The sequence below is a fragment of the Bubalus bubalis genome, chromosome 8 (assembly GCF_019923935.1).
Source record: "Bubalus bubalis isolate 160015118507 breed Murrah chromosome 8, NDDB_SH_1, whole genome shotgun sequence".
NCBI classification, from domain to species: Eukaryota; Metazoa; Chordata; class Mammalia; order Artiodactyla; family Bovidae; genus Bubalus; species Bubalus bubalis.
This window is the reverse complement of record NC_059164.1, coordinates 11,578,995-11,601,434: the sequence shown is the minus strand read 5'-3', so window position 1 is coordinate 11,601,434 and position 22,440 is coordinate 11,578,995. Positions and strand designations below refer to the sequence as shown.

The 22,440-nt window shown below is 34.9% G+C and overlaps 1 protein-coding gene across 3 annotated transcripts in view; it reads right to left on the bottom strand.

Annotated features, from left to right (window-relative positions):
• Positions 1–4,437: 4,437 nt before the first annotated feature.
• CASD1 (CAS1 domain containing 1) overlaps positions 4,438–22,440 on the bottom strand; it is a 54,564-nt gene continuing 36,561 nt past the window's right edge. For 2 of the 3 annotated variants that reach the window (XM_044946440.2, XM_025290859.3), the window contains 8 exons: positions 21,704–21,823; positions 20,155–20,311; positions 18,648–18,727; positions 16,062–16,163; positions 14,983–15,123; positions 14,185–14,262; positions 12,012–12,104; positions 4,438–5,876 (listed from right to left, as the gene is read on the bottom strand). In XM_044946440.2, the coding sequence (XP_044802375.1) occupies positions 5,610–5,876; positions 12,012–12,104; positions 14,185–14,262; positions 14,983–15,123; positions 16,062–16,163; positions 18,648–18,727; positions 20,155–20,311; positions 21,704–21,823 (1,038 nt within the window). In that variant the 3' untranslated portion in view covers positions 4,438–5,609. The remainder of the gene's footprint in view (positions 5,877–12,011; positions 12,105–14,184; positions 14,263–14,982; positions 15,124–16,061; positions 16,164–18,647; positions 18,728–20,154; positions 20,312–21,703; positions 21,824–22,440) is intronic. The other variant, XM_025290860.3, reaches the window with a different exon arrangement.

The window sequence follows — 22,440 nt, the reverse complement described above, 5'->3', positions numbered from 1 at the left end:
TGGCTTGCTAGGATTTCGTTGAGGATTTTTGCCTGTACGTTGATCAGTGATACTGGCCTGTAATTTTCTTTCTTTGGTGGGATCTTTGTTAAGTTTTGGTATCAGGGTGTTAATGCTTTTCTAAATGTTTCATACAATTCACCTGTGAAGCCATCTGGTCCTGGACTTTTGTTTGGAAGTATTTTTAATCACAGAAATTTAAATCTTATTTCTTAATCTATTAGATAATTTATACCTCATAATATATTCAACTCTACTCTTGGAAAATAGTCTCTTACTTATACTACTTTATCAATCTAACTTTTAAGCAAGTTTTATCATTCTAATGTGTAGCATATAAGACACTAGAAGGGATTTCACTAAAATATCAGAATGGATTTAAAGGTGCTTTTCAAGTGTATTTAGAATTTTTGGTGTCAAAATAAATTCTGCAGGTAACTATCCAAGTTGTTTTAATCAAGAGAAGCTGTTGAGTCCCATTTTGTAGGTCAAATAATACTGTATAAATGATTTAATACTGCTCAACAAAAAAAATTCCAATTTGGCTCTCAAGCTTACTAGATTGTCCCTCCCATTTTTATCCATCTGAAGTGGAAGAGGCATTCTCCTAGAAGTTGCATGTTCCTTGACAAACTGTCTTTTATTAAGTCTGTTTTATGAAGGTTCTACCCTAGGTCCTATGGTCTATTTAATAGGCTTAATAGTTTACACATGTATTGAATATTTTTTACAATCTAGTTAAAAAATATAATAATCAAACATATATATGCTTATTGTTAAAGTTAATTTTACAATGCTTAAAAGCCTCGTAACATTTGAAATAATATTCACCCATTTAAAAAATTTTAACTGGCAACTTGTCTTACAATGGAATGGTAGGATAGAAATCTTGTTTTATACTAGCACCTAGAATAATAGGATTCATTTCATAGGTACAGTGAATGGTTTTATGTGAAGGCTCTGAATTTTTTAAAATATATTTTTATTGAATGATAATTGCTTTACCGAATTTTGTTTTCTGTCAAACCTTAACATGAATCAGCCACAGGTATACATACCTCCCTTTTGAACCTTCCTCCCATCTCCCTCCCATCCCACCCCTCTAGGTTGATACAGAGCCCCTGTTTGAGTTTCCTGAGCCACACAGCAAATTTCCGTTGGCTATCTGTTTTACATATGGTAATGTAAGTTTCCATTTTACTCGTTCCATACATCTCACCCTCTCCTCCCCTCTCCCCATGTCCATAAGTCTATTCTCTATGTCTGTTTCTCCATTGCTGCCCTGTAAGTAAATTCTTCAGTACCCTTTTTCTAGATTCTGTATATATGCATTAGAATACAATATTTCTCTTTCTGACTTCACTCTGTATAATAGGTTCTAGGTTCATCCACCTCATTAGAACTGACTCAAAGGCGTTCCTTTTTATGGCTAAGTACTATTCCATTGTGTATATGTACCAGGACTTCTTCATCCATTCAACTGTTGATGGACATCTAGGTTGCTTCCATGTTCTATTGTCAATAGTGCTGCAGTGAACAATGGGATACATGTGTCTTTTTCATTTTTGGTTTCTTCAGGGTATATGCCTAAGAGTGGGATTACTGGGTCATATGGTGGTTTTATTCCTAGCTTTTAAAGGAATCTCCGTACCATCTTCAATAGTGGCTGTATCAATTTATATTCCCACCAACAGTGCAAGAGCAGTCCCTTTTCCCCGCACCCTCTCCAGCATTTATTGCTTGTTGACTTTTTGATGATGGCCATTCTGACTGGTGTGAGGTGATATCTCATTGTAGTTTTGATTTGCATTTCTCTAATGAGTGATGTTGAGTGTCTTTTCATGTGTTTGTTAACCACCTGTATGTCTTCTTTGGAGAAATGTGTTTGTTTTTCTGGTATTGAGTTCTATGAGCTGCTTGTATATTTTGGAAATTAATCCTTTGTCAGTTGTTTCATTTGGTATCATTTTCTCCCATTCTGAGGGTTGTCTTTTCACCTCACTTATAGCTTCCTTTTCTGTGCAAAAGCTTTTAAGTTTAACCAGGTCCCACTTGTTTACTTTTGTTTCTATTTCTTTTACTCTAGGAGATGGGTCATAGAGGATCGTGCTTTATGTTGAGTGTTCTGCCTATGTTTTCCTCTAAGAATTTTACAGTTTCTGGTCTTACATTTAGGTCTTTAATCCATTTTGAGTTTATCTTTGTGTTTGGTGTTAGGAAGTGTTCAAATTTTTTTTTTACATATAGCTGTCCAGTTTTCCCAGCACCATTTATTGAAGAGGCTGTCTCTGCCCCATTGTATATTCTTGACTCCTTTGTAAAAAATAAGGTAGCCATAGGTGCATGGGTTTATTTCTTGGCTTTCTATCTTGTTCCATTGTTCTATATTTCTGTTTTTGTGCCAGTACCATACTGTCTTCATGACTGTAGCTTTGTAGTGTGATCTAAAGTGAGGAAGCTTGATTCCTCCAGTTCCATTCTTCTTTCTGAAGACTGCTTTGGCTATTTGAGGTCTTTTGTGTTTCCGTATGAATTGTTAAATTTTTTGTTCTAGTTTTGTGAAAAATGTCATTGGTAGTTTGATAGGCATCACATTGAATCTGCAGATTGCATTTGGTAGTATAATCATTTTCACAATATTGATTCTTTCTACCCAGGAACATGGGTTATCTCTCCATCTGTTTATGTCGTCTTTGATTTCTTTCATTCATGTCTTACAATTTTCTGTGTACAGTTCTTTTTTCTCCTTAGGTAAGTTTATTCCTAGATATTGATTCCTAGAATCAATCAATGGGATTGATTCCTTAATTTCTCTGATTTTTCATTGTTAGTATATAGAAATGCAAGTGATTTCTGTGTATTGATTTTGTATCCTAAAACTTTTCTAAATTCACTGATTAGCTCTAGTAATTTCCTGATACTGTCTTTCGGATTTTCTATGTACAGAATCACGTCATCTGCAAACAGTGAGAGCTTTACTTCTTTTCCAATCTGGATTCCTTTTCTTTTTCTTCTCTGACTGCTGTAACTAGGACTTTCAGAACAATGTTGAATAATAGTGGGGAAGGTGGACACCCTTGTCTTGTTCCTGATCTTAGGGAAAATGCTTTGTTTTTCACCATTGAGAATAATGTTTGCTGTAGGCTTATCACATATGGTCTTTACTATGTTGAGGTAGGGTCCTCTTTGCCCATGTTTTGAAGAACTTTAATCATAAATGGGTGCTGAATTTTGTCAAAGGCTTTTTCTGCATATATTGAGATTATCACATGGTTTTTATCTTTCAATTTGTTAATACGGTGTATCACAAGGCTCTGAATTTACAAATGGGAAGGTTTGACAAAGGCAACAGGGGAGGACGGGGGTAAATTGAGTAAGACAAGTGCCTTCTGAGGCCAGAGGACAGATTTTTCAATGTGACGTAATTTATAGAAACTCTGAGTTTCAGAGAACCTGTGATTTTCTGTTAAACATCTTTCTCTGAAGAATGGTATGACTGAGTAATGCAGATAATCATTATGTGAGTCAATGCAGAAAAAAATATTAAAACATACCATACATAGATGCTAACATTGTGGCAACTTAGAGCACAACAACCTCTTATCCGTAAAGACTCATTAAAAAAATCTAATACAAATAGAATATTTTAATTACAAATGTAATATTATTTTAATTTTTATCTGTCACTGTTTTATTTTATATATACATTAAATGAAAACTTGTGAAGAAGAAATAGGGCTCACCAGTTAAGTTTTAGGCTTGAGTTCAAATAGGGAAGAAAACTTATATTCACTTGGGTATCACTATTAGAAGATATAAATGCTTCTAAAAAACAAATACTGGTCATCTTTTTTTTTCAGTTGTTTCATCAGGAAGAATCTTTCTCAGGTGATAAAATTACAAGCTAAATTAAAATGCACTCTACTCATTGGCAAGCCACACTAGCAAGAATAATGTGATCAGAGTACTTGGAAGTTTTTGATTTATAACTATACTATTCTCTACTTATAAGCCTGCAGTCTAAGAAGCAGAGCAATGAATCATTACAATTGTCTATCTGGGAAATGTCAAAAGACTAAGTAAGGGCAGAAGAAGAGAGAAAAAGAAAGAGCACACATCTGTTTGAAAGGCACTCCTCAATTAATGGAAATATATCACTAGCACATAAATCCAGTGCTAAAGAAATACTCCAATTTTTTAAATCTTCAAGTAACATTACTAATGAAATAATGTTTTAACTCATGAGCAGAAAGGACAGATTATCCTCTAAATTATTCTTTTATTCTTTAACTATCACTGTGACTTACCCATATATGCTAAGAGGTTTAAAAAGTAAATTTAAACTGAGGAAATGAATTAGACATTTGAACCAATCATTAATGGATCCAGCTTTTAAAAAAAACCACATAGTTTAATTGATACTTTACAATACAAAAATAAGCATCCACAGAATGTTTATTTACTGTTTAAATTATTCCATATTTTCATATACCATGAACAAAAAATATTTTACCCCATACACAGTAACAGCAAACAAGTGCAATTTTTAAAACATTAAAATCTGTAATCAAATCTGTACAACAGATAAATAAATTTATACCTCTAACAGTTAAGCCTGTAACAGAACCAAAAACAACATTGCCCAAGGTGACCAGTTTACTTAAAATTCTACTTATACATCTCAAACATATCGTGAATCTTTACTACACTGCACACATTTAGATTGATAAATATATTTTTTTTAAAATAGGAGGGAATAATAGGAAATACCAAAATGGTTATAAAGAGCTTCCAAACATTGGAAATAATATACAAAAACTAATTAGATCGGGGAAAGCATATGTGATGAGTCCACAGGGTAACTGGTATTACACTGGTGTAGCTCAAGGAAAGGAAACAGGTAAATGTTTGGACTGGAAAGAAAATTTGGCCTTTTTATAAAAAGCTACAATAGCATCAATGACAAAACCCTGTCATGGAGCGCAGAACAACTCTGGGACAAAGTGTACAAAGATTTTAGGCTTATATACCTGAAAACTACCGTTAGGAAGAAAAATCATATCAGGGAACATAATATCAGAACATGAACAATAAAAGACATACCGTTTGTCATTCCACATCATTGCACATATAAGGAAACAACACTGCAATCTTTCTTGAGTAAGAAAGTTTTCGATGAAGTAGGAAGTTCCATGATGAATATAGGTGCATACAATTTTTATTACCATAAATTTAGTAAATATCAAAACACTCAGTGGTGTTACTAAGCTAATTAAATTATCTGTATTTTTTACTGGAAAGGTAATTATTTCCCTGCCTTCATATGTTAACTTAAAATCACGTATAAATGGAAATGTAGATCCAGTAGAAAAGACTTTTCACATGCAATCCTACATGATGCACTCTGCTTCAATTTTTTTCAGTATTTCACATTGTATATGTACATTTCCAAAATATACAACCACACATGTTCAACAGATGTCACTGAGCTATCTTCTTGCCACACACATTTTTATTTACATATACATTTACAATACATCTCCAGATAGATGCTGTTCTCCTCTAGGTAGGTTCAAAGTTAACCTGAAGAGTTTTAAGTTTTTAGAATCCTAATGTCTTGATTTATCTTGAATGGATGATAAGATGAGGAGTCCACAAAAAAATGCAGCTATACATGCCAATCTTTTCAACAGAGATGAGTTATCTTTAGGAATAATAATCTGTGCAAGATCATTAGTGATCTGAGAAATTTCATGTGCCACACAAACAAATATGAAAGTGCTGACAATAATGTTGAGCATAGGGTTTCCAGGTATAAGGACCAAGATACCCCTTGTGTCTGCTGCCAGCCATATGTGATATTGGCAAATAAATAGCTGGAAGGAAAAATATTTCAAGTTAGGTATTTTCAGAAAGTCCATAAATGTATTATTGGTTTTCCTAATTAAAACATATGATAGCATAACTGTTTCACTACTGGCCTTGAAAAGTTTATTGTCAAAATGCCTACACCACAAAGTGAACTACAGATTCAATGCAATACCTGTCAAGTTACCAATGCCATTTTTTTTGCAGATCTAGAACAAAAAAAAAAAAATCTGAAAAATTGTACAGAAACACAAAAGACCCCAAACAGACACAGTAATCTTAAGAAAAATGGAACTGGGGAATCAGGCTCCCTGATTCCAGACTATACTACAAATATACAATAATCAAAACAGCACGACACTGGCACAAAAATAAAATGGTAGTGGCACAAAAACAGAAGTATGCATCCGTGGGACAAGACAGAAAGCCCAGAGGCAAACCCACACCCACCGTCACCTAACCTATGACAGAGGAGGCAAGAACACACGATGGAGAGAAGACAGCCTCTTCAGGAAGTGGTACTAGGAAATCTGGACAGCTCCATGTAAAAGGATGAAATTAGAACACAAAAATAAGCTCAAAATGGATTAAAGGCCTAAATGTAAGACCAGACACTATAAAATTCTTGTAGGAAAACACCGCAAAAACACTTTGACATAAACCACAGCAAGATCTTTTTCAATCCACCTCCTATAGTAATGAAAATAGGAACAAAAATAAACAAATACGATCTAATAAACTTAAAAGCTGTTGCACAGCAAAGGAAACCATAAACAAAATGAAAAGACAACCTACAGAACTGGAGAAAATATTTGCAAATGAAGCACCTGACGAGGGATTAATCTCCAAAATATACAAACAGCTCATGCAGCTTCAGTATCAAAAAGCAACCCAATCAAAAACATAGGCAGAAGATCTTAAACAGACATTTCTCTAAAAAAGATATACAGCTGGCTAAAACATACATGGAATTATTATTTCATAATAATATTATTTCATAATATCACTAATTATTAGAGAAATGCAAATCAAAACTACCATGAGGTATCACCTCACAATAGTCAGAATGGCCATCATCAAAAAAAAATCTATAAACAATAAATGATGGAGAGAGTATGGAGAAAGGTGAGCTCCCCTACACTTGGTGGAAATGTAAACTGGGTACAGCCACTATGGAGGAAGCATGAAGGTTTCTTAAAAAAACTAAAAACAGAGCTGCCATATGATCCAGCAATCCCACTCCTGAGCATATATCCAGAGAAAACCACAATTTGAAAAGATACATGCATGCCAATATTCAGCAGTATTTACAATAGCCAGGACATGGAAGCAACTGAAACATCCAACAGAGGAATGGATAAAGAAGATGTGGTATATATTTACAATGGAACATTACTCAGCCATATAAAAGAATGAAATAACACCATTTGCTGCAACATGGATGGACACAGATGGATTGATACTGAGTGAAGGAAAGGTCAAAGAACTTCATTATGTATAATGAACTTATATATAAAACGGAAACAGAGTTACAGATGTAGAAAACAAACTTATGGTTACCAGCGGGTAAAGAGGGTGTAGAGATAAACTGGAAGATTGGGACTGACATATATACACTACTCTATATAAAACAGATAACAAATAACTACTATACCATGGAACTCTACTCAATACTCTATACTGACCTATGTGGGAAAAGAATCTACTCTAGAAGAGTATATACCTGATTCATTTTGCTGTATACCTGAAACTAACACAACATGGGAAATCAACTGTATTCCAATACAATTAAAAAAAAAAATCCCACAAACAACTCAGTCAAAAAATAGCAGAAGCTCTAATAGATGTTTCTCCAAAGAAGACATACAAAGGGCCAAAGTGTACATGAAAAGATGTTGAACATCACTAATTACCAGAAAAATGCAAATCAAAACTACTATGAGGCAGACCTGGGGAAAAGACTGGTGCTGAACGCATGGAGACAGCCTGAGGAGCTGGAGTGTGGTGTGGCTGCAACAGTGGGTGTCTGCAGAAGCGTGGGCCTGCCATAGAAACGAAGGGCCATTGTTAAGCAGTGTGTGAAGGGTGGGCCTCCACAGCAGCCTCTTGTTCCATGTGCAGGCCCATGCCTTGCCTCCTCTGCCTCCAGGAGAGTGCGCCCCAGCTGCCACTGCTTCAGGAGACTCCTGTGTCAACCACCGCCCCGGCAGGCCCTGGGAGCAGATGCCAGCAGGTTGCCCATATGCAGAAGCGGAACTGAAACCACAGCTGAGCCCCAGAGGCCAAGCAACTTAGGAAGCAGGACTGAATTCTCTCCCCATGGCAGCATGAGCCATGGAACACCTCCACTGGCAGCTTTGTAAATTCAGCACCTGTGGGACATACAAATAGACAACAGGTGCTTCTGCTGCTGGGAGGGCTCTGACCTCAGCAGCTGTGGGCTCTGTGGGTACACGCGCATGAGGGCTGGGCTAGGCCAGGGTATGAGATGTCTCCACAGCTCCCCCTGGATTCAGAGGCGTGAGTACTGTGGTCCTGGGACCTGACTGGACCCAGATCCTGCGCTGGTGGCCTTGTGAAGACAACACCCCAGGGACACCAGGGCCATGGCTGGCATTCCCACTACTGAGGCAGAGCCAAGGGCACTGCCAACAACAACGCATTCTGTGAGCCCTGACAAGTGAAAGGTGACACGACAGCACACTCACTGGTGAACAGCTCCTGCAAGGAAAACTCAGTGCTCCTCTCCCAGCAGGAGAGCTCCAATCCCACCTGCCTTACACTGTAGCTCTGAAATGCAGCTCAGAACAGCATCTGGGGGCCTCTACACCAACAACTAGGGAGCAGACCCTGCCCCTGATAGGGCAGTGACAACTACAGAGCCAGGAGCAGGCCCAGTTCAATATCCAGGGCAGGCTCTGGCCGTCACGAGCCACACCTCCTATCAGAAGGGTAACGACCAGTATAACTGAGCAAAGAGGTGGCAGGCTCCGTACTAAAGAGTGCTTCCACCAAAAAATACTAAACCCATGCAGGCTACACAGGGATGCACCTACAGAAAAATAGACCTCTAAGACCACAGAGGATGACTGTTCCTCCTAAACTCAGACAGCAAGAGAAAAATGCAAAATGAAGAAGCAGAGGAACCACTCCCAATTAAAAGTATGAAAAGAATTCCCCTGAAAGAACAAGCAATAAAAGAGACCTCTTCAGTCTAACAGAAACTGAGTTTAAAAAGGAGACAGTGAAAATACTGAAGGAATGAAGAGAGGCTATGGACAGAAATGCAAATTATTGTAAAAAGCGACTAGAAGCTATGAGGAGGAGCCAAGAAAAATTAGAAAAGTCATTTCCATAGACAAAAGGTGAACTAACTGCAATGAAGAGCAGAATGGATAATGCAGAAGAAAGAATAAGTGATCTAGAAGATAGAATAATGGAAATCACCCAATTAGAATAGTGGAGAGAAAGCCAAACGAAAAAAAAAAATGAAAGCAATGTAACAGACTTATAGGATAAGATAAAACATGCCGATCCACAAGTAGGGATCCCAGAAGAAGCAGAGAGAGAAAAGGGGATTGAAAATGTATTTGAAGAAATTATTGCTGAAAATTGCCCAAACCTAAAGAAGGAAGCAGATATATCTCAGGTACAGGAAGTACACAGGGTCCCAAACAAGATGAACCCAAACAGACCTATTGCAAGACATAATTAAAATGGCAAAAGTTAAAGAGAAGATTCTAAAGGCTTGTAACAGAAAAGCAGAGAGTTAATTATAAGGGAACCCCTATAAGGTTCTCAGGTAATTTCTCTACAGAAATGCTGCAGGTTAGAAGGGAGTGGCAAGGTATATTAAAAGTCTTGTAAGGCAAAATCCTGTAATGTAGGATACTTTACCCAGCAAGATTATAATTTAGAATAAAAGGAGAGAGAAAGAATTTCTCAGATAAGCAAAAACTAAAAGAATACAGCAACACTAAACCTATCCTAAAGGAAAATATTGAAAGGTCGTCTCTAAATAGAAAAGAGGAATCTATAGGGAAGAAAAATATCACAATTGAAAAGTACATCTCTTAAATAAGCCAGTAGAAAGAGTTAAAAAAATTTAAAAATTTTGTGAAAGCAATGATGACCACAATGGACAGCAACAGGCTGAACATGAAGATGTAAATGAGGACATCATAAAATGTGGGGGAGGAGAGTAAGAAAATATAGACTTTTTTTTTAGAAAGTGTGTGAGCCTATATGACTACCAGTCTAAACCAAATAGATGTAGAAAGAAGTTAACATACTTGAAAACAGAGCAACAGCAAATCAAAACACAACAGATTCATGAAAACCAAGAAGAGAACATAAGTATAATACAAAGGAAAACCATCAAACCACAAAAGGAAAAACAAAAAGAGACAAGAAATATAAAACCAACAAGAAGACAAGGTTTAAAATGGCAATAAAAAACATATCTATCAATAATTACTTTAAATGTTAGTGGACTAAATGCTCCAATCAAAAGACACACAGTGGCAAACTGGATTAAAAAAACAAAAGCCTAAAATATGCTGCCTTCAGAAGACCCACTTTAGGGCAAAGGACACTTAAAGATTAAAAGGGAGGGGATGTAAAAAGACATTTCATGCAAACAGAAACGACCAGAGTCACAAACTCATATGAGAGAAGACAGACTTTAAAACAAAGGATATAAAGAAAGATAAAGAAGGATACTGTATAATGATAAAAGGACCACTGCAAAGAGATGCTAACAAACATGAAGGGAGAAACTGACAGGAATACAATAATTAGAAGCCTTTAACACCCCAGGCACATCAATGGACAGATCTTTGAGAGAGAAAATCAATAAGGCAACAGAAATGCTAAATGATAAAACAGAATAGTCCGACTTAAATGATACCTTCAGGACATTACACTCAAAAAAAAAAAAAAAAAACAGAATACATATTCAAGTGTCCATATGATTCAATAATTCCGCTTTGGCATATAGCTGGAGAAAATGATAATTCAAAAATACCTAGTCTTCTCTGCAGTACTATTTACAATCGCCAAGGCACAGAAGCAACCTAAATGTCCATGGGCGGGTGAAAGAGAAGATGTAGAGTGTGTGTGTGTGTGTGTGTGTATATGGAACATCAGTCATAAAAAAGAATGAAATAATGCCATTTGCAGCAACATAGACAGACCTAGAAAATACTAAGTGAAGTAAGCCAAAGACAAGTATCATATGATACCACTTATATGTAGAATCTTACAAACAAAACAAAATGAATGAACTTAATTCCAAGAACTTAATTCACAGATATAGAAAACAAACTTATGGTTAGTTACCAATGGGAAAATGGGGAGGTGATAAATTAGCAGGTTGGGATTAACATACTATTATATGTAAAATAGATAGCCAACAAGAACCTAATAAATAGCACTGGAACTATACTCAATATCTTGTAATAACTTATAAGGGAAGAGAATCTGAAAAAGAATGTGTAATTGAATCACACAGAAATCTTTCCCATTTTAAAGACAACTTAATACATATTATAACTCTAAAATGTATCTTTTATGATTAAATGAATTCTACTATTTTAAAATGTTCTATTTCAATAATAAAACTCAGAATACACTGAATGTATTTCATACCTACTTTAAACTGATTTTGAGGATAAATTCATATAGTTACTGCACACAAAATAATGAGTTTAAAAATTTTCCCCAAACTTTCAGTAAGAGTGAATTTTATTATGATAAGTATCAATAAACTAAATTCCAACAATATAATATTTAATTATGAATGAACGAATCAAAATCCTCTCACTTGATTTCATTTATGTCTATTTACAAATTTCATTTGTATCTATTTCATTTTTTTTCTCTTCCTATTTCTGCATCTTGGCTGTACTTGAAAGTTTAAGACAAAATAAATATGTGAAAGTCATCTGTATCTAGCCATTTAAATAAGACTTTAAAAGCATTCTACAATACTGCTGTTGAAGTTCAAAGTTTCTTGCCTATAATTTCATAAACATAGCTTTGGTTTAAAAAAAAATAAGTTACACACCTATATATATATTTATATACACAGCTCCATAAAACCCTGGGTAGTAAAAGACAGATCAAAATATTAATGTACCAACCTCTAATGAAATTTTTCCAAACCAAGCAAAAAATGAACTGTAAACTGAACGAGCATACCCAGGGATATTCCTTATTAGGATGAAGGCTAAAATCTAAAGAAAAAACACACAGGCAAATATTAATAATCTGCTTATTAAAAGAATTTTGCTTTCTTTCACGTGATAATTTTATTCTTCATGTTACTGAACTTAATACATAGATTGGTTTTTTTTCCCTCAATAGATGAAGTATTTGCAAGTTATTTTTGATCTAGAGTCTACTCAAACTGGATTTCTGAGCAGGTGGTCTATATAGTGCAAACAAGGGCAGGTTTTATATGGCTGGATGGTTTTATTTTATTTTTTATGTATATGTTTTTATTTTATTTTATATTTTATAGAAAAAATATAAACTCATCTTGAGGACCTTTGTGTAGAAAGAAATGCTATATTTATGTATCAAAATTAATAAAATCCCATGATATGATTTTGCTTCTTCTAAAAAGTATTCACTCTGTTGGGAGCTACCCACCCCCATCTTTTCGCTCTCTTCAAGGTTCCTTCTACTGACAGCAATGTAAATGTGGGAAAAAGTAACTAAGGAAAGATGAATATGTGGCATATAGTGGCCAGGAGTAAAAGTGATGTGGCTCAGCAGGGTTTATGTTAGCCTTATTCTATGTCCAGTCACTTTCTCCCTTAGCTACTCTTACATTGTTCTGTATTGGTGTCATGTTAGTGGAACAGCCCCCTTCCTTTCATGTTGCTATAGAAATGACATCAGATACAAAATATAAAGTGTTACTTGTAAGCATGACTTCTACAGAAGTCCTGAAAATGCTATATTAATATAGTACAATTTTTAAAATGTCATTGTCAATTGTGTTTGGAGAGTTGGTCATATGCTTAGTTCTACTGACTATATAGAGGTTTAAGATGGATGAAATAGTTTCTTCATTGAAGAGAACTTAAAACCTAAAAGAAGATCCTCCAGAAATCCTCCCTGTTCCTTTCTGTTGAACCATACAGTTTTTAGGCTTTGGCTTAGACATAACTTTGTCCAAGAACCCTGCTCTGATATCAAGACGGATTAGGAAGAAATCCCACATGTTCTAAAGTACCCTGTAGTTAACCATCACCACACTAATCACAACGCCCTATCATTACCTGCAACCACAGGTATCTCTGTAAAATGCAAATGTGATTTGTGCTGCTGAGCAGCCTCTGCCCACCTCCCAGTCACTACACATACTTCTTTAGACTCGGGCTCTCTGAGTTCCAGCACCAAGGGCTTTCTTCAAGTTCCCTGAATGGGAATATACTCTTTTCTACCCACATGACCTAAGTTCTCACTGCCTGCTTTCATTCCTCCAATCTTAGCTTAATTTTTCCACCCCTCTTTGGCTGTACCTTATGGCATTCAGAACTTCCCTGACCAGGGATCCAACTTGCACCCCCTGCAGTGGAATCACAGAGTCTTAACTGCTGGACCACCAGGGAAGCTCCTCTCAGCTTAATTTTATCAGGGAAATCGTCTCTGAACCCTATCCACCTTCACTCCAACTCCAACTAGGTCATATACCCTTACTGTATTCCCTTGTAGCATCATGAACTTCTGTTCATGATTACTTGGTGATTATACGATTACTATCTGCAACCGAAGAATACAGGCTCTGTGAGGGTAGGGACCACGTCTGCTTTGGTCATCACTACATCCCTCAGCATTACATCTAGCACATAGAAAGAAGTATCAAAGACTTGTTAAATGAATTAAAAAAAACTGTTTAATGAATAAATGTTCAACCATATTTCTGTTGGACTGTAAGTTCTGAGGGCAGGAACTACATGCACTTCTGACCTGTAGCATGGTTCTTAACACATGGAAGGCCATTAATAAGTAAGGCCAAAAACAAGTAAATGAAGAAATCTGAATAAACAAATGATGAAAAAGCAAACAGGAGAAATGAATTAACATTTTCTAAGTGCTTATCAAGTGATAAACACCGATCATTTCTATACATTTAATAATAACATTTAATAACCACCCTTTAAAAGAGATTTTAGTATCTCTATTACAGTAGAGGAAGGTAGGGCTTAGAAAGATACACTACATTTAATAGATTTTAATTTAAAAGTTGTCTCTAAAGACTCCTGTTCTAATCAAAAATTTAGAAAAATTTCTCTAAATAATTACCTGTACCACAGAAACGGATGGATGGAGTTCATTGCACTCTGCTTTGTTTTTACAACTGCTAGCCCAGATGGAATAGGTCTAAAACAAAAAATTTATGGATCACTTCACAAAAATAGTTATGCCTTAAAAAGGCAGCACTCAATTTTAAGAAGTTTCTTTATAACATACTTCATAATTTTTCTAAAGATTTCTTTTTTTTTTTGGATGTGGACCATTTTAAAAGCCTTTATTGAATTTGTTACAATATTGCTTTTGTTTCATGTTTTGACTTTTTTGGCTAGGAGCCATGTGGGATCTTAGCTGCCTGACCAAGGATCAAACCCACACCTCCTGCATTGGAAGGCAAAGTGCTAACCACTGGACTGCCAGGAAAGTCTGACACTGCACTTCATTATGCTATTAAAGTTCAGTGAAAACTGTACCCAGGTTTGCTCCTCCCTCATTTTGGCAAGCTCAAATATAACAAAGTAGAGAGAAAGGAGCCTAAGTCTGTTTTCCCAGAAATAGTGATCATAATGCAGTGATGGCTTTTCTGTTAAATATCTTATATTTTTTCCCAAACCTATTACAACTTTTAAAATTCCTATATCATTGAGATCTCAAGTTATTCTTCATATTTAACACATATATGTTTATATTCTCTTTAGAATTTATGTTCAATTTAAAATGAGAAAAAGATATTTCAAAAGTAAAAGATTTTATTCATTAAAAATAAATGATTAAATTCTTATCTCTTAAAGTTAATTTTCTGCACCATTTGGGATTTTGGAAATTTAGAAGATTACATGTGAAACTTACCAAGAAAGAAACTACTGAAATAAATAATAGAAAATTTGAAATTTTGCTTGAAAAAAGAGGTTCACCCTTTCCTTCAGAAAGTATCTGGCGCTTCTGTAAAGCCAGATAAATGAAAGCAAACAACATTCCATGAAAGACTACCTGAAAAATAAGGGGGGAAAACCTGTTTTAAATAGCTACTTTTCAATAAATAGCAAATATACTTGGTAAAGAAGCACAATATGTATAGAAGTATATAGGTTAAAAGCTAAAAGATCCAAAGTTTCTATGAAGAACCTAAAATCAAGAAATAAGGTCAAGTCAGTGATCATTGGAAACAATCTGCAATGGACAAGCAAACATCTCTTGCAATGACAAGATAAGCTGGTTTACTTCAAGTAGTCTCAGCAGCAAGTAAAGAAATAAAGACATTTTATATATCTGGATAAAACCATAATTTGAAAAGATACATGCACCCCAATGTTCACTGAAGCACTATTTACAACAGCCAGGAAGTGGAAGCAACCCAAATATCCATCAGTGGGTGAATGGACAAAGATGTGGTACATAAATACAATGGAACATTACTCAGCCATAAAAAAGAATGAAAAATACCACTTGCAGTAATAGTAATTCTTGCCTGGGAAATCCCATGGACAGAGGAGCCTGGTGGGCTACAGTCCATGAGGTCTCAAAAGAGTCGGACATGACTTAGAGACTAAACAACCACAAGCCCTGGGCACATGTTGCCAAACTGCTATGATACTTCTGACTTTAAACCTTTCCCAACATTTAAGAATTTTCATTTAAAAACTGACACATTGTAAATCAAGTATATTTCAGTTAAAAAATAATAATCTTTAAAAGACTAGATGAATCAAAACAATAACAATAAATGTTAAGATAAACTGTTTAGAAATAAAAGGTATTTTGCCCACTGCAAAAAAGAAAAGAAAACCAAGGGGTGGGCTGGATTGCTTTAATTTACCAAATCAACATGTTTCCTTATTCCAAAACTAAATAAAAACAAATTACATTTTTCCAAATAAATTTTAAAAGTATAATTTGAAATGGCAAAAGAGCACAAGGTAAATACATACATAACGGTCTAACCTCCATCTGAACCACCATTCATATACATTTCCTTTTAGTTCAAAACACTTGGACAATGGCCAAAGAGAAAAGATCTTCTCAAATGCACCCTGAGAAGAGGAATTCAGAAAATTAGGATGGTATAAGTCAATACTGGCTTTTGCAATTCTATTATAAACTGTAATTTTCTAAAGTTAAGATTATATTAAGGTCATTCATAATTTTAAAATTCTATTTATTTCATATCAAAATGTCATTTCATTTGAAAAGAAACTTATTTTACTAATGGGTAGTAAAGATAACAAAACATTTTTGTTAACTTACTTTCATAGTACATGAAAGGCTATTGAGACTGCAAAATCAAAAAAAAAAAAAAAAAAACAGAACAAAACAAACCCCAAGTTGGTAATTGGAAAGTTATTCCATTTAATCTAGTGTACAAAAGAGCTACTATTTAATGATCAAAACACAAAACTACAAATTACTTCAGCCAATATGGTATCAATAACCTAAAGAATGATGGTTAAAGTTATAGTTTTTCTTTATGTAATGTCCTTAATAACCAATCTATAATGAACCATATAAATTAAAAGAATCCTCTGGATTAGTCACCTTACTCAATCAACTATACCCAAATGCCATTATTAGACTTTGAAACAAAGCTTACAACTTTACTCTGGTCATTAGTGAATGTACCTTCTTATTGATCTGACAGTCTGGAAAATCTGGGAATGAAGGGGCAGAAGTCTTGGGTACATTTCTGAACATTAATGAAGTCTTTCAAATAAGAGAACAAAACATTCAATTTCCAGACTAAAGAATGACAACAAACTCTATTATGGAAACTCCATTATTACACATGATGCCATGGCATTAAAAAAAAATGTGTAACTTCAGTTTTTTAAAAGGCTAATAAAAAATCAAAGTAAAACATGAAAATAGTATTATGTTTTAGGAAATACCAAATCTTTAGGTCAGAAGAACTTTATTATTTTAATAAAATGCAATATTCTCCATTTAGTCACAGAATTTAAAATGCTAGTCACTTATAAAAATAGGTTCTATCAAGGTCTATGCCTCAGGATGATTATTACCAAAACCTGCAATATAAAGTGTATACCTATTATATCACATTTCTCCATTACACCAATATGTATTAGAGATACAGGATTCCATAGATCATGTATCAAGTTTATTTCTCATCAAAATTTATTTTTTATGCAATCAATAAGCAAGTATTTAATGAGCACCCATTTGCACAAGGCACTGGGCTGTACTGGGCTATTTCTGTTTTTTTTTTTTTCTTATCCAGTAGTCAATACTGATACAAAGTTAAATCTTAATTCTTTTTATGAACTCCTGGTCTGTCTTTGTTTCCCTCCCTCAGATGAACCAGGGAGTCTTGGGAATTTTAATGAATAATTGTCAAGTGGCAATGGCAACCCACTCCAGTACTCCTGCCTGGAAAATCCCATGGACGGAGGAGCCTGGTGGGCTGTAGTCCATGGGGTCGCTAAGAGTCGGACATGACTGAGCGACTTCACTTTCACGCATTGGAGAAGGAAATGGCAACCCACTCCAGTGTTCTTGCCTGGAGAATCCCAGGGACGGGGGAGCCTGGTGGGCTGCCGTCTATGGGGTCACACAGAGTTGAACGCAACTGAAGCGACTTAGCAGCAGCAGCAGCAGTGTGACACTCAACTGGCTATTTCTTTAACATTTGCCTATTGTTTCCTTATTACTTTACATATTTCCTGCAGAAAACCTTAGAAGTCAGGCATATATAAGATACTTTATTTCTAAGAATGAAAATAAACAGGAAAGCCTATAGAAAAAAAAAAAAAAGAAAAGCCCTCTATAGGAGTTTACATACACATATACACACACACACACAATGCTCATATGGCATTTTCATCTGGTAGAGTTGGATACAAGACAGTGTTGGAGATGGCAGTAAACTACAGAATATGTCACAACTAAATGCATTTAAATTAAAATACTGTTATAAATATCATGCTGCCCAAATAATAAGTCTGTTTGATGGACTGACCAGCAGGTAGCAGTTTGCCATCTTGCGAAAATAGTTAAGAAAATCTCAACCATCAAAATAGGGGGATAAAAGGTTAGAGATACATACTACATATAAACAAGTCCCTTTGCCCCTAAGTTGGCTTTATTAACAGCCAAAATTTTGCTCTATGAATTTATGGGAAAAGTCAAGTAACACTTTGATGCCATGAATAATGCACAAACCAAGTTGCAAATTCTGTCAAGAGAATTTTGATCTTCACTTAGAGTAGTGTCTTATAAGAGGCGTTCAATAAAAGTTTGATTGATCAAAGTCAAGTAAAATGGATTCTGAACAATTGCCAGGGGAAGAGCTTTAAATTGCTCTTACAACAAAAACAGAGGTAACAAAAGTAGATAGGTCTCAAAAGAACTCCACTGAGTAGTCAACTACAGAGTGACACTTTTATTACAGTCATTAAAAAATGAAGCTTCAAAAAAAGCTCTGATTCTTCTCTCATACTTTAACAGATTTGAACTTTAGAATAAAATACAACAAAATATAAACCAAAAAGGACAATACAAACCTGAGAATATGCCAAAAAACATATACATAACAGCAAGAAGGCTAGTTTCAACAGTAAGCCAAAATGCCACAAACAATTTCCTAAGAGAGAAAATATTTAATTTACTAAGAAATGTAAACTTACATTAGAAAACATGTTAAATACTCTCTATTTAACATATTAATACCCTGCATAGTTCTTTATAATAATTTAAGGCTGCCTACAGGATACACAAAATATATCTAAATTACAAGTGGGACACAAAGGAAGAAAAGGTGGAACGTCCTTACTAGGAACGAGGCTACAACATTAACCTGATACCCCATATACTTGATATTTAGCCACTCTAAATGCATTTGAAAATACATCCCAGATTAAATTATACTATTCATTATTGAAAGTTACAACAAAACTTGGAACAGGTTCAATGTAATTCTAACAAACACTCATGTTTAATAACTTAGGTAATACCGCTGAAACATTACAGTTTTAAGGAGGGAGCTTAAGAACTTCCCAGTGGACTAGTTTAATCATAAGATGTATTTCAACATATGCATATTTTAAGTTATGTGTTCACAGTTTATACATATTGATTATCATTTTATAAATATGCAGGGTTTGTGTTGAGGAATTAAACTACAGAGACTCTCCAAGACACAAATGGACTTTACTGAAGGCTGGAGCTTAACTCTTTCCTGAAAAATTATTTTGTATTATAATAGAAGTCGACAGAAAATATTTTTTTGATATATAATATTTGATTGTAAGACCTAAAAGACATTATTAAAGATAAAAAAAAATTATTTTTCCAAAAAAAAAAAACCCAAGCTTTAATTTTAATGACATGATCTTGATGGAGAAAAGCATTAGGATCAATGACTGTGACCTTACTTTGAACGTTCATCAGACCTAGCTGTGTAAAATTTGAAGATGACACCTTGTGGGCACTTATGTTTCCTTAAACATAAAACAGGTTGATAATAACTGCTTAAAGGGTTGTTTAGAAGATAAGCTATACTAGTGATTTTTAAGCTTGTTTGACACAAAAAGCCTTTTTGCAAATGAACGTCTACTCAAAATCTACACACACACACACACACACACACACACACACACACGTACACACGCGTACACACACACACACACACACACACACAGAATCAAGTAAACCAGAGCTGCCAAGACTGAAGCAGGATGTGTGGCCCTCTGGCACGCTCCATGCTGGCTCCATACAAGAGAGTTTGAAAACGGCTGCACTAGCTGATATGTAAAATGGCTTTGAAAGTTTAACTTTAAAGAGAGAAAATATAATATAAATGCAAACTATTGTTCCTCACTGTTAATACTACTTGAACCACGTAACTAACATTCTAGAAACATAATTTAAGAACAAATTTTCAAAATATCAATGCTACATATAAATTTAAACTGTCAATACGTCTCAATAAAAATAATAGCCTTTAGCAACTAAAAAGAAACTTGCACTGGAAGAATATATTTATTAACATTAGTAAGAAAACATATTTACCGTTTGCTTTTTTTTGGGTTATTTGTGGCCATAGTGCTAAAGTAACATATATGACCATGAACCATACAGTGACCAAGGGGACAAAGTAATAGAATTGATAAGGCCGATCCATTACTATGCATAACACCACTACCAGGAAATTGAGACGAAATAAGACCTATTAAAAAGGAGAAGAAAACGGTTTCACTTTGAAAAGTAGACAGATTCTCTCTGACAGAGTATAAATGTTTAAGACTAAAATAATAACTGTACAAGTACCATTTACTAATCCTTAAAAAATCATATTTGTTCTAAAATCATTGTAAAGAGTTGAACATAAAATTTTTATGCATCATTTTATTAACTGGATCCCAGCAAAGCACCAACCTAAGCTGTCCTCTGGCTACAAGTGTCATCTTGTTAAACGCAGGAAAAGAATCATAAACCTCCTTCCTAGAGCTACAGTTTATAAACAAAAGATTAGATTATCTCAATGAAAGAATGTCCATTTGATCTCCGTTTGATGTTGATTTATCCCATTTGGTATTAAGTTGAAAGTTTTAATAGATACAAAATAATATTACTCAAATTAAAAAGGGTCTTTGAAAAACAAAAGTATCTTTGGGACTTCCGTAACAGTCATTTCAGATAGTGTGATGTCAAAAAACACAGAATTTGAGAAGATTAATATTAGAGCTTTATCACTTACTATGTGACCTTTTTAAGTGAAAGTCGCTCAGTCGTGTCTGACTCTTTGAGACACCAGGGACTGTACAGTCCATGGAATTCTCCAGGCTAGAATACTGGAGTGGGTAGTCATTCCCTTCTCCAGGGGATCTTTTGAATCCAGGGATCGAACCCAGGTATCCCACATTGCAGGCGGATTCTTTACCAGCTGAGCCACAAGGGAGGCCAAGAATACTGGAGTAGGTCGCCTATTCCTTCTCCAGCGGATCTTCCTGACCCAGGAGCTGAACCAGGGTCTCCTGCGTTGCAGGAGGATTCTTAACCAACTGAGCCATCAGGGAAGCTTAGGCAAATTATTTAACCTCTCTGAGCCTCAGTGTCCTTGTCTGTAAACATAAAGATCATAACTCAGGGTTGTAATGAAGGGTAAATAGAATAATGTTTACAAACTGCCTAGCACGATGTAGAAACTTAATAAATCTTAATCCTCTTCTTAGAGAGAGAAAACATAGCATATTATAACAATCCCAGGTAACTGCACATTTCTACAAAACTAAACAGGGAGGCCTGGCGTGCTGCGATTCATGGGGTCACAAAGAGCCAGACACGACTGAGCGACGGAACTGAACTGAAAGTGATTCAGCAATGTTTTCCCTTGTGTGCATCTATTATACATTCATCTAAATTCTGTTTTTCCATCCTTCAGTAATAAATTACTTATTTTGAATTATTAACCATAGAACATGGAAATAATACAACTTTAAAGTGCCATTTCACAAATTCAAATTACTTCAAATTATTCATGGCCATATTTATATTTTCTCAACAGTCAGGCACAAAAGCACGTTGAAATGAAAGAAAAAGAAAAACAATGCATTCCTACCTGACATACTCTATGGATTCCAAAGTCTCCTTTGACCCAAAAGTATGAGAAATGCCCATACCCTGTCTGAAATAGATACGCAGCAACCAGGACCCGAATGTGCATGTACACAGGCAAAAACTGTGGACAAAAATAAACAGGTCAAATACATGTTGACGCTAACTGTACCTAACTAATCAGAACCAGTACATTTAACCAAGACAATGGAGCATTATCATCATTCGGTGTTAGCTCAATGAATAGATTTATTCTCAAAAATTAGGCATCAGAGCAGGGGTTTAAAAAAAAAAGTAGACTCTGGAATCTGATGGACGTAGATTCAAATTCTGGCTCTCACACTTAATTATGTGACTTCAGAGTTTTCTAAACTGCAAAATGAAAGTATCTTCTCCTTTCTCAAAGGGTTTTGTGAGAAATGAATGATTTAATAAATGTGAAGTGCTTTATACACTTCATTCAACTTGAATTAAATATATGATATCCATAATTATTAATCATCATATATGCTGAACATGAGGTCACTCTGGAGTTCACATTTTCTCAAGAAGATTAAAAAAACAAACAAAATCCTACATTTTTGGCCCCCTTAAACATATGGAATTTAGACTTGTAAATAAAATTGTCACAATTACTTATTACTTAGCAAAAATTACACATTTAAAAAATATGCAAGCATAATTCAGAAATATTATTTCCCTCCTAATCTTTTATAAAACAATTTTATTTTTCCCTCCTTC